The following is a 13,385-nucleotide window of genomic DNA, read 5'->3' on the forward strand; positions in this document are numbered from 1 at the left end:
TGCTTTAAACGGTACCTAATTTTATCAACAGAATTGTGGTCTCTCCGTTTGTACATTCTCTCATAATGTAATTGTTCTGTTATAGCCTGACTAGATCTTTGAGGTGGATACATATATTATTATTTGATTGCTTAAAAAAAAATATCTAATAACAAAATACTGTCAGAAAGTCATTGTATTCTATGTTATGGTTACAATGTTATTTAAATGACCTCAAACCTATATTTTGGAATTTCTGTACTGCAATGTCTTTTTACATATCTGCTGTATAACTGCAGTTACATAATATACACTAGCTCTAATATATTCACCAAGTGAGATCTAGTATGGGGAACCAAACACTCAGCTCATGTTAAAAATCTCTGAAAACAATGAGAAGTTAATATTTGTTTTAGCTCTCTTCAGTGAAATTAAACAAAAGGTACGTATGCCTAGATGGCTCCAGGTCCTTAAAACTTGACAAATGACAATATGTGCAGTCAGTAGGCATTCATACAACCCACACAGCAGCAAAAAAACACTTATTCACCTTCAATTTGAACGGGCAGCAGTGTTTGCTCTAATGACAGTGTCAGACTTGTGGGTGTTCGGAGGTTCATTTATTTGCTTGCCAACATAAACAATGGAATGGCTGGCCCACGGGAAGGAATCACTGCTGTGTGGGTAATTTACTCAAATTCTGGGTAACAGCTTGGCAGAAAATCGCACCGCAGAGTCGAGGTGGCAAAACCTCTTAGCGCCTCAAAAACAAACTTTCACACAAACAGGAGACTTCTGTCACAGTGCTTTATAATTCCTTATTTACTGTAGGATGTCCCCATAGAGAATGAACATTTTTTTAAGCTTGTGTCGTCCTTGTTGCTGTGTTGGTGGAAGGCCTGCTGTGCTCAAAGTGGCTCCAAGCGCTCATTATTAGCTCTGCCTGCTAATGAACTAACCTAGCGCTGCTGGCAAGTAGCTGGGTGTCAAGACAACAGACGGGTGCTGTCCATAAATACGCTCGCACAAATACATCCCACACACAAAAAAATCCAACCCTGTCCAATTAACAGTGACAGTAAAAAGTCTCCCAAATTGATTTCCTGTCAAAGCCAACACACCGCCTTGGTCACAGTTTAACATAAACAAATAAACAAATCTATTGAAAACTTCATGTTAGCAATAGGAGAGAGAAATTAAATGGATTCATCTCTCATTACATTTGGCATCATTTTGCAAGATATTTTTCGACTAAGGAAACCAGATGGATGGAGAACGTGCACTTGTCCGTGAGCACCATTAGTGACCTCAGGTTAGGGAGATAGAGACTCATTGATGTGGCCTTCGGCAGCAGGGGATGTTTCGCTACTATTTCTTGGACCTATCCCTAATTAAGAAGACTCAGTGCAGTGCTAAGCCAGCCATTAAAATATTGGAAGCGCAATTAAGCAGGAATCTGACTTCAGATTTAACAGTTTGACATTATATGGCGAAAGCCAAGAGAATAGCGGGGCAGCATAATAGAGTCTATCTCAAGGTTATGCTGCGCGAGATGAGGCTGATTGGAGTTATAACCGACTCAGTCAGCCTTATCTTCTTCCCACTGTTGTTAATGGATCACTTCATCATCACATTACCATGAAACCTTGAGGCAAAGTTCTGTACATCTAACAGTTGGGTATGCCAGCTGTTACTGCTTTTGAAATTACCGCAGGAACATTACTGTTTGTAGAAGCTAATATATAGTGTCCAGATTCCATCAGAAGTCAAGTAACACTTGTTTGCACGCAGAGCGTGCTGGGATCACTACCTTCAGATGTCATCATAGGCTCTGTGGTTACTTGTCTACAGTCGATCAGGTTGGAGCTGTGAAAGTGTATACTGGTTTGGAGCAGAAGAACCACAGTGAAATAGCTCATTTCACTGTACACATTTGGTAAAATTCTAGCAGAGATTGGAAATTAAATGATTTTTACCCATTACACATACACACCTCCAGTGTTGCAGGGTAGAGAATTATTTTCCTATTGTTTGAACATTTTGAAACATTTTCTTTAAAGATCATTAAAACTGTGTGGTTTTTTTTCTGTGGTGTGACAAACAAATTAGTTTTTTCTTGATCAAATACTATAAAATCCTAACTATACAGCACCATCTGTTCCAGAAAGCAGATACCCAGTTTATGGATCACCATCATTTTAGTGGAAACTAGTGTTGGCATTATTGAGATTAATTAAAGCCAGTAAATGAAGAAGGGATTTGGGTTGTTTGATCGAACAGTATTTTTTTCAAAGCATCTGTTTGTATAGACAAAGACGTAATTGTTTGCCTTAAATTAATTAAGGACCATCGATTCTAAACACAAAGTAATCTGTAGTCGAGAGGATGTTACACCACTAAACTGCCTTGCACACAAACCGACACACATTCATTTCTGTGACACACAAACATTGTTTATGTGCCCTCTGTTGTGTGCTCTTTCGTAACAAACTAACAAGTGCTTGCATAATCAAGTTATTATGCAACAGAAATAATGAGTTTCTCACCTCACATTTGTTGAGCAGTGCAGCAGGTGGTAAACTTCTGTTCCCATCCTGTGTCATGTGAACCTGCTCAGAGGTAGAAATGTGATTTGAATATTAATTTAGGTGTATTGGGAGCAAGTGTGAGCAGCAGTTGTTAACACAACTCTAATAAGATCAAGGCTCTGCGACTACAAAGCATGGACTACACTCTTAGTGGCACTCGGCTGGGATGTTGGGATTTCCATTTAACTTCCTTAAGTTTAATAAACAGGCACCTGATAAACAAATGGTTTAAAGTTTAAGGAGATCTGATGGTACTTTATTGGAGAGAAAGTCTTCCACCTGGAGCAAAATGACGCTGTGCTTGAATTTCCTGAGCTGAATATTTCAAACCACACTTCCCGTAGAGGCAGTGACACCTTTGTTATGCAAATAACTGTGTGCAGTGCTATTTCAGTCACACGTTATACATTAGAAAGGTTTCTTTCCGCTGTTTTCTTTCAAATCTGCATGAAAGCGGCTCAAAATGTAGTCTGCCTTAAAAAACTGCCCTTGATAGCTGTGTTCAGACCTTAGAGTCCTCACACAGGTTGCAGTTTGAGTGCTGTTTTGTTTAGCATCTTTTCCCTGCCTCTATTCAGTTTATAATATGTTAATTGAAGTGTAATAATTATAATGTGATTAAGGCCATAAAACATAGGCAGACCCCATGTAAACAATTCTATCTATTTATAAGATGTAATTCTTCTTGCAATTAAGGTTGAATTATCACAGTAACATGTGGAGTTAGTTTAAGTATAATCAATGTTTGTACACCTTGATTATATACATTTTTCACTATATCATGTTACATAGATTTGAGCTAAGCTGGGACACAACATATATATACGTAGTAACACAGAAACAAAGCAACAGAGAGCAACAGATATATGCCGACATATAGATACAGACAGTACAAAAAAACATTATGCTTGTAGAACAGGGGAACAGTCTGGCAGGGTTGGATTATGGGTTGCCAACAGACAGTGCCCTGAGGATACAGATGACATGGAGTCTAAGCTTGGATCATTTATAGATGTCAGTGATGTGAAGTGAACTGGTGTGAGGTTACTTTAGTCAATTGATACTGGATGTCACATAAAAGCTTCTCTGAAAAGCAGGGAAATACAATCTTTAAGGTTTCATATTTTAGTCTTAAAGCCTTATCTGGTGATATTTAGCCGTAATATAATTTATCTAAGTTGCAACTTTAGAATATATAAATGAAAGAGTTCAACTTATTTCACTTTAAATCATTCTGACTGCATATACATGAAAAGGGAGTTTTTGTAACAATTTCCCTTTATTCCTAAGGGAAGCTTCTACAAACTTTGTTTTTGTGACATCTCGTGGCACTTGGCAGCTGTGTCAGGCGCGATGGCATTCATGCTAGTCTCACAAATGTTTCTTTCTCACCTGCTCCCATTTGATTTGTTGATGATGTGCTGTGAACTGGACTTTGCTCAATACATTTTTTTGCTTGCAGCACCCAACTGCTCAGAGCCGGTCAACAGTTGAAATTACATTTGTGTTTTGTGATTTTGTATTTATGTAGCCTTTACCAACAAAACATGATTATACACATATTCAAATGATAAAATGTTGTGTATGGCTTTCCAGCTGGATTTTCACATATTTATATCAAATAGAATGTGTTTTTTAATCCATTTACTCTGATGGCTGATTTAAATAATCGCCCTACAACACATATTTGTCATTGTCTGCTATTGTGTTGGCAGTGGGGATTATGGAGGTGGCTTTATCCCCTGCATGTGGTAGACCGACTGGTGAACACGTTGTTGCTGGAAGCAAAACAATCACATCAATTGTCTGTTTTCTGCCAGAAAGGTTTCACAGAGCCTGTAGCATTATTTTGAAATCCCAACGAGATTGTCTGTGGCTGTTTTGAGCATGAGGTGTTGGGCAATCATGATGACGAAATGATGATGATAATGGAGTTTTTTATATGATTAGAAGTACTTTGCTCCTGAACAAAGGACCACACAGTATGTTTGCTGTTTATTATTTGTTCTTATTCTTTAAACCAGCCATCCATTTATACATCTATCTGTCTATATACCATGTTGTCTAATTGGCAACATACCATATTCATGCCAGCAAAGATGTTTGTTGTTTTTTTAGATGATCAAATGCATATAAAACCTGTATTATATACATCTTATTGTCTTATGAGCAAAAAACAGATGAATGAAAGCCGAAATCTTAACAGAAACCAAACAATTTAACACTGCACACACTTTAAAACAGTTTGACTCGAGCCTTATACAATGAATTCGATTTGGAATGTGTTTTATTTGTTATGTTTACTGTAATGAGAAGATTTACTCAATCATGCAGTCAGTGTAAGCAATCAAGTAAGTGGCTGAATCTGACTAACATACAGTGGGACACAATCAGTGAAAGAATATTAAGTTGCTCCGGCGCCAATCATTCCCCGAGTTGGAGAACCATTTATTCAATAACTGCTGACAACTACCACAAGTCATTTTCAAGGGATATTGTTACCATGGAAACTTAAAAAAAAGAAGAAGAAATTAACAGACTTCATCATCATACACCTCAGAAGCACAATGGGCATGCTTGGTGTTACTCGCATACCAATAAATAAAACATTGTGCCAATTAGCAGAACAACAAGAGTATTTTGGGAGATCTATCTTGTTGGCTAACATACTGTGAGGTATCACCTGGGGCTTGTTTAGAATTGGAGATGGAAAGTGTGCAGGAACTGTAACAAGACCACTGGGCCCAGGTGTTGGGCAATAGCTAATAAGCTACAATAAGTTATAATTTTGTGTTGAAATTCTGTTTCACACGTTCCAAATTGCCAATGCCCATGAAAAGCTATCAATGTTTTTTTCTCTTGGTTGTGCGACTAATATGTGTAGTTTGTATCCTGTCTCCTTATCAAAATTCAAAGGGTTTGGCATATAGAGGGTGTGATTTAAGGCTTAAGTGTGACAGATGTTTGAATATATTGAGACAGATTTCCTAAAAATGTTTTTGGTCATATCATGCTTACCCAAAGAATGATTATCTAAATCATATTGAATTTGTTGAGCCACGCTAAATATATGACATATACAGTATATATTTCAATTGATTAGATAGAATAGAGATGAATTAATGATTAATATTATAATCTCTGCAGTATCAGGGAGAGCAAATGTGTCCTTCCAAAGTGTTGAATTATGCTTGTACAGAGGTTGTGCCCTTCTCTGCAGTGAGGTGTCCATGGTTGCCGACATATTTCAGCCTTGATGTGGTGTTTGGTCTCCTTCCTGTAATCAGAGTATCTGATGGATGATGACAGGGTTGGCACGTCTGCTCAAGGAGAGAGTCCAGGGCAACGCCATCTTTTACTTTTCCCCCAGCTGTCACATGAAGTGTCTGAAGGGCCTGACTTGCATCTGCTGTCTTTCAATGAATGTCTTAACAGCAATAAAGACACCATGTCTTCTTTTATATCAATCCTCGAGATAATATCCCTCTTCTCCTTATCATGCTTGAGTACTCACACACACTCTCAGACACATACAAACACACAGCCTTGCCTCGAATTAGATAAAGTACATCATGATCAGATTAGATGAGATATTAATACACTTAGGAAAGTCAAGGGGACATTACTGTGTATTAAAAACTGATGACTCGCCTTTTACAAAGTTGAAGGAAACACTACTTAAGGACTTTCTTAAGTAGCGGAAAATGATGCAATCTATTATAATTTGTTACACTGTATTGCATCTCTGTTACTTCCCTTTTTTCTCTCTTCCAGTCTGAACCCGTACAGCTATGATGAGAGCTGTGTGTCCAGCAGCGTGGACCACCTGCCTCTGGCTGCTCTCCCCCTCCTTGCTATCGTCTCACCTCGCTACCAGGATGCCGTGGCAACCGTGATCGCCAGAGCCAACCAGGTCTACCGCAGTTTCTTGCAGTCAGAGGACGGCCAGGGATTCACGGGTCAGGTCTGTCTCAAACTTGTTTTGGTTGGAGAGGCGAGGAAATCTCTTTCACCCTAGTCTCTAATGTTAGTGTAATTAAAAGGCAGGTCAAGTGTTGTGGCCGCGTCTACAATAATTACTGTTTTTCTGTCGATAATTCATTTTTTCTACTCGCTGCTATAGTAAAGCTGGTGTAGCGCCTGTTTGAAATGCAAACCCTCAATTTCTTAAGCCAAGTATTTAATTCATTAAACCTTTTTCTCTCCATGTAAGGCAATTACAGTGAAATCATGGGATAACTGACAGAACATACAACCAACCACAAGGCACTTTATTAGAGTCACTGATCAATACACTCCTCATGAGACAGACTCTCAGGAGGTTCAACCCCACAGGTTATATCTATAAAAGTAATTACACCGGCACTTGTTATTGCTATTGTCAAAAGTTGTGGTTGCAATAGGTTGGTAATATCTGTAGAGTTTGTGGTACGTGGTATATGATGTTGATATGTGATATTATTTCCTACTTTTTGGTTTGCTAATTACGTTTTTTGAAGTCAATCCCTTTCCTCTTATTGCTTCAGCATTTTCCCCAAGATTGATTGAAAGGTTATTATGTTTGCAATAATTATCTGTGAGGATTTTCCTTCTTACACTTTGGATTTTTAATTCTTCATTGGCTTTGGTAGTAGTAGTCATATGGATCCACACTGGTAACTCCTCTAAACTGACTAAGGAATTGAGGAAAAAAACCTACTAATGATGAATTCCCTGTGAGGAGAAAGGGAAGATAAGAAAAACACTACCGGGACCGTGTGAGATATTATAGCTGTCAGAAAATCACATTATGTCTGATTCAGAAATACAACTTCTATGGCTATGTGAAGCATTTCTCACATGGCTGCTCGTAATTAGAGTCTGAATAATATGTTGGGAATGCGGCAGGAAAAGATGCTTGATTTGTGAGCTGATGATCCCCCAAAATGCAACAGGCTGCTCACAGCTGCAGAACATAACAATAAATTGTGCTGAATTGTGATGAACAACTCTAGAATGATAGTGTGTAGAAAAAACAAACAAAATAAGTATTGCAAGTTTAAACACAAACATACTAGCAAGTAACAGCACATTTGTATCCTAGTTGTATATTGTCTGGATTTGGTAAACTGACTGTGTGCACCATACTGTGTTTGGAGGCTCACCTAATTATATATATTTCCGGACAGGTATGCCTAATGGGTGACTGTGTGGGAGGTGTGCTGTGCTTCGATGCTTTGTGCTTTAGCAACCACCAGAGACCTGGAAGCCCCAACAACAGCAGCAAGAACAACAGCACTGAGAGCCTGAAGGTAGGAACTCACTGTTACAGCTATAATGATAATGATGATAATAATGGTGATGCACTGGCCTGTACGAGCTTTGCAATTCTCTTAGCTTGGAGAGCAACTACCAGGGTGTAGCAACCAAACAAATCTACCATTCCTCCATCCATTGTCAACCACTTATACAGGGTTGGGTAGCGGAGGTAGCAGTTCAAGTAGAGGGTTCCAAACTCCCCTTTCCCTGGCCACATTAACCAGCTCTGACTGGGGGATACCAAGGCGCTCCAAGGCCAATGTGGAGATATAATCCCCCAACCTGTTCCTGGGTCTGCCCCTCGGTCTCCTCCCAGCTGGACGCCAGTGGAACACCTCCTGTTTCAGGCATCCTTACCAGGTGCCTGAAACACCTCAACGGGCTCCTTTCTACGCAAAGGAGCAGCATCTTTACTCAGAGTCCCTCCTGGTTGACTGAACTTCTCACCTTATCACAGAGATACCATTGAGAAAACCCATTTTGGCCGCGTGTTCATCTTGTTCCTTCGGTCATGACCCACCCTTCATAGGTGAGGGTAGGAATGAAGATGGATCAGTAGATTGAGAGATCTCCCTTCTGGCTCAGCTCTCTCTGTATCACAACAGTGATGCCTCTGTAATTGGCACATACCTTCTGGTCCACCATTTTGAACCATGGAACCTCCACACAAATGTTTTCAGAGGTTGATTTTATGTATCTTAAGTTTTCTGGGCACCTTTGTAGTTTTTTCTATGGTGTGCATTTAACATCTTCAGTTTAATGTTTTTGCAGCTTGTCATTTGATGTCCTTTTTCACCCTGCTAAGCATCGCAGGATCTCCACTTTCTCTCTGCCATCCATCTCTTCTCCTCCCCTTTGCCATTCAAATCCTCTCACATCTAAAAGAAAAGCTCCAGTTCCCATCTGTGTTTTTGTGTAATTTCCTGATGCAACTATCGCTTCGAGTGTGATAGGCTTCACAGTATGTACATACTCTCCTGCTTCCTCTCAGGATAATTCGGGTCTACTGGGAGAGCCTAGCCTGGGTCTGAGTTCTAGCAAGAGGCTCAGTAAGAGCAACATCGATATCTCCGCCCCAAACGAAGGGCACAGCCAGAGCGGGCCGCCACTCAGCCGCAAGCAGAGCGACTCGTATGACGGAGACACCTCGTCCACTGGCCAGCACAGCTTTTTCTCCAGGTAGGACAGTAGGCATGAAAATACCACAAGGTTTGACAGCACAATATATAGAAGAATTTGAGTTAAGTGTCTACCATCAAAGATCAACGAGGTATTCAGCCGTTTCTTTTTTCTTGATAAATTTGAGGTAAATAATTATGGTTTATTTTTTTTTAATCAGGTAGATTTTATTTATCATTTGATTTTTATAAATTATTTTGCCTCATTGAGGTTAAATATTATTTAAATTAGTCAATAGTAACAGATATTCCTGTCATCATATTTCTCCTTTTTCTATATTAGTGGTGGTACACATTCAGTTCACAGTCATGTACAGACACACTATACATTAAGTCAGAGAAAGATTTAGTAACTCTATCAAATCTCTGTCAGTACAAAATAAACAGGATTTCCAAATTCATTCAAAGGCAAAATAATTTTTTTTTTTACACATACATTCCTAAAGGTGAATGCCTAATCCTTATCAGACTGCTTTAACACAGCAATGGTTGTTGTAGGATGGACCGTTTTGAAAAAAGCCAAATAAATACAATTATGTCACAGTTAATATTACAATTTTGGTCCAAAAATTGTTGTTCTCGCAAACTTCCAAACCTTGCAAAAACAAAACATCTGACGTACATAGCTGACATTCTTTCATCTATTTCTGTCAAATAGCATTGTTGATCACAAATGTCAGGCGTTCAGATGAACTCCAGATTTCCAGTGTTTCACCCTGTCTCACTCCTGCTCTTTATCAATATTATCTGCTTGACTGCCCTGCTGGCCTACCTGTCTGTGCTGGACTATAAATAGCCCGTTTGTGCATTTGCCAGACAGTCTGCTGGAGGTGAATTCAGCTCAATTAGGGTGGATGGAGGGGGTTTACTGCCACGTTTACTCAGTTCATGCAACCAGTGTTCCCATTTCAAATCACATGCTCCACTAGGCTCACACCATCACAGTAACAGAGGCACTGAAGAGAGAATCGCACCTATTCACAGTTACACCACATTGTGTTCATACTGTGCACTTCCTCTGCCCTTTCACTTCTTGTTATAGCGATTAATCACAAGCCTTCCTTTGTGGAGGGTAACCTCCACTCCTGGATAAGCTATTTTACCCAGCGCCTCCCAGTGGATATTCCCAGTCAACATGGGGACTTATTAAAGCTCCTCTCCTCTTTTACACACATTATCCCTCCTATAGGACTGGCTTCTATCTCTGGTTTCTCCTTTCCACATGCACACTTACTCTGCTTGGTCCCCGACTGGGAATTGGCTGTGAGATCATTCGCAAATGAATTTGACTCACCAATCTATCTTTGTTAGGGATGTGTGTTTTGGCTAATTCCACTGATATTTAAACAGATGGTAAATAAAACTAACTTCCTAAGTTGAGGAACGGACATAGTTCTCCAAATGTAGATGTCTATACAGTATAGTCTAAAATGCTCAAAAAGAGGATTATGTGCAGTTAGAGCTTCTAATAGGCTTTGTGATAGTCTAGTGCCCATCAGGAATTAAATGTGCAATGTTTTAATTTAAAAGGTAGGCATCAGTGTCAGAGCGGGGCATTTCGATACACATCATCTGTTCATTGCCCATTTTCCCTCATAAAACCACTGACAACCACCTCAATAATAGTGAGCCAATGCAATATGTGTCCTATTTATTTTACATATTGGTAACCATCTGCAGTTAAATGACAAGTGCTTTACTGTAGTTGCTAAATGGAAATGTAGCCCATCCAGGCAGCAAAAATCACACTTTACTTTCTACACCAGCAGGCAACGCTGCTGAATGAAAAGTCCACTTGTTAAGAGAGACTACTAACTGTCATGAATTAAATATGGCAACATGGGACTTGAGTCTATTAAGAACAAAACATGCAGTTGCCCATACTTTTATTGTGCATGTTCACTCTCAGTTCAAGTCAAGATCAGTACTACTCGTACTTTCTTTACATTTCTTTGAGGAAATTAATACGAGAGGATAATTAGCAGAAGTAAAACACATTTTGGCAGACCAAAAGACTAAATATTTTTTAATGGCGTGGCAATAAGGTAATAAGAAGTGAAGCAGACACATCACGGAGGAAAGAAAACAGAAAAACAAAATGGAATCGGAAGGCAATCAAAGAACTGTTGATTTGGCTTTTAAAGATGGCTAGAGACTGTTGGCTAATCCTTTCTCCCCATGCAGGACTTAATGTGGAAATGTTGGCTCTCTAGATAGCAGGCAGATCTCGTTGGGCTGAGACTGGCTCGGCTGCAAGGCTGTGAGTCATAAAGGCCCGGAACTGACAAGAACCCCAGAGTGTTGAGACCATCCTACCTACAATTGATTCAAAACAAAGCAAAAGCATCACTGACTCATCTGTGTAAACATTGAGACTTTTGCCTTCCCAATTCTAACATACACAATAATGACAGTTAAATTGACAGAGTACCCCCGCTTGAAAATAAAAGTAATCAGTGTTTTCCTTTTATTACTGACCTGAAGCATTTAATTGTTCGTTATGAATCATAAAATGAACAATCTATTATCATCTCCCTAAATACTTATCAAAGGATACTTGCAGCATCAATTTGTAATTGGAGTCTCAGTTACATACTTATATCCTGACTACGTGTAATGCTATACAATTGACCTTTAGCCAATAAGAATAGCGTCTCAGAGCAAGCATCTGAGCTCAATTAGCAAACAATTGGACTGGTAGGCCATGACGACATACAGATAACATTCTACACCTTTTGTCCCCAGCCTGATGAAGGACAGTGTGGAGGTGTGTGGTGGCAGTGGCAGCAGTCTGGTGTTGAATCCGGGTCGATTCGACTTTGAGGTGGCAGACTGTTTCCTGCTGGGCTGCCCTTTGGGCCTGGTGCTGGCCATGAGACGCACCGTGCTGCCTACCGTCCAGGGTGAGACTCAAAAACCCATTCTATATCAGAAAATGCAATTTTTCACATCCACATCTCTGCACACTTCTATTGTCTTATTATTAATGTGAACTTACCTGAAAAAACACTGCAATAACATGCAACCTCAGTCAGGTGACATACTTTAGCTGGATTGTCTTTTACTGGGAAATTATTAAAAATGTCTCCGGATAAGATCAGTTTAAACAGATTTTCAATGAAAAAAAATACCCTTCACGATTTACACTACAAGAACATATCAGTGGACCTATCATGCTATATTTGAATAATATATTGTAGGGCCATACCTATATAAAACATGTCTGTGAAGTTTTTTTTTCAAAATACCAAACAGATCATGCATTTTAGCCATGCCTCATTTCGCTCTATTTGCTGTATTCCAGCCCTGTTTTTGCAAGGGCTGATTCTGTGGCAAATGAGCTGCAGCTGACCACGCCCCCCTGCAAAGGAGGGGGGCGTGGCACGAGCGTCATGTTACCATGCTGTTACCATGCTGTTACCATGCCACGGCAACCTCTCATTCCCCTGATAGGTGGAGAGTTGCCCATATAGGCGGAGCTCCCTGTTTCTGACGTCAGAACAATTTCAAATCTGCATCAGTTTTTATCAGATCCGTGGAGGAAAAGAGAGAGGGTTGTGTTTTCTGACACTTGGTGAGTTCCCTGGAACACCGGGGACACATATTCATGTATAAAAGACATACAAAAGTGCATTTTGCATGATAGGTCCCCTTTAAGTTTTTTCCGCTCTACTCAATTTAGTTTACAACAAACAGGGTAACTGCAAGAAGGAACACTAATAGAGACATGCAAAAAAAAATATTAACTGACGATTATGTTGCTCTCAAAGCAATAAATAAAATGTCACCTGGAGTTTGGTTTTGTGTTTGTCTTGTCCTGTTTCCAACCACCTTTGTCAAACATTTCTTATGTGACACAGCTACAACACAAACCTCCTAATGGCTTTACCTCTCCTTTGTGTTTTCTGACCCACAGTGAGCCAGCTGCATCCAGCCTGCTCTCAGATTTTCAACCTATTTTACCCTTCGGACCCCTCAGCCTCCAGACTGGAGCCGCTGCTGCAGCCTCTCTTCCACAAGCTGCCCCCCTTTGCTGTGCCGCGCTACCAGCGCTACCCTCTAGGAGACGGCCGCTCAATGCTCATAGGTAGGACGTGTGATTCGACATTGGAAATCTTGAGTGAGAGCAGCTTCTCTTGAATATTGCATTGGTTAATCCATCTTCTGGTATAATAGCATTATCATATTAATAACCTTGTGGATTTTCAATTTCCAGGCTGCATGAAATATTTGAGGAATTCTATTACAGCAGTTTAGAGATTCTATGATTTAGTAATGAGAATTATCAAAGGCGCACATGTGCAAACAGAGCATATATCCCATCTGTGTGAGTTGCCCTGCA

The 13,385-nt window shown here is 39.8% G+C and overlaps 1 protein-coding gene across 1 annotated transcript in view; it reads left to right on the forward strand.

Moving 5' to 3' along the window:
* Positions 1-13,385, forward strand: part of pitpnm3 (PITPNM family member 3) — a 69,142-nt gene that overhangs the window by 41,175 nt on the left and 14,582 nt on the right. The window contains 5 exon segments of the mRNA XM_034112968.1: positions 6,342-6,531; positions 7,736-7,858; positions 8,857-9,044; positions 11,789-11,946; positions 12,960-13,130. Coding sequence (XP_033968859.1) covers positions 6,342-6,531; positions 7,736-7,858; positions 8,857-9,044; positions 11,789-11,946; positions 12,960-13,130 — 830 coding nt within the window.

Source organism: Trematomus bernacchii, unplaced genomic scaffold, assembly GCF_902827165.1.
Source record: "Trematomus bernacchii unplaced genomic scaffold, fTreBer1.1, whole genome shotgun sequence".
Classification (NCBI taxonomy): Eukaryota; Metazoa; Chordata; class Actinopteri; order Perciformes; family Nototheniidae; genus Trematomus; species Trematomus bernacchii.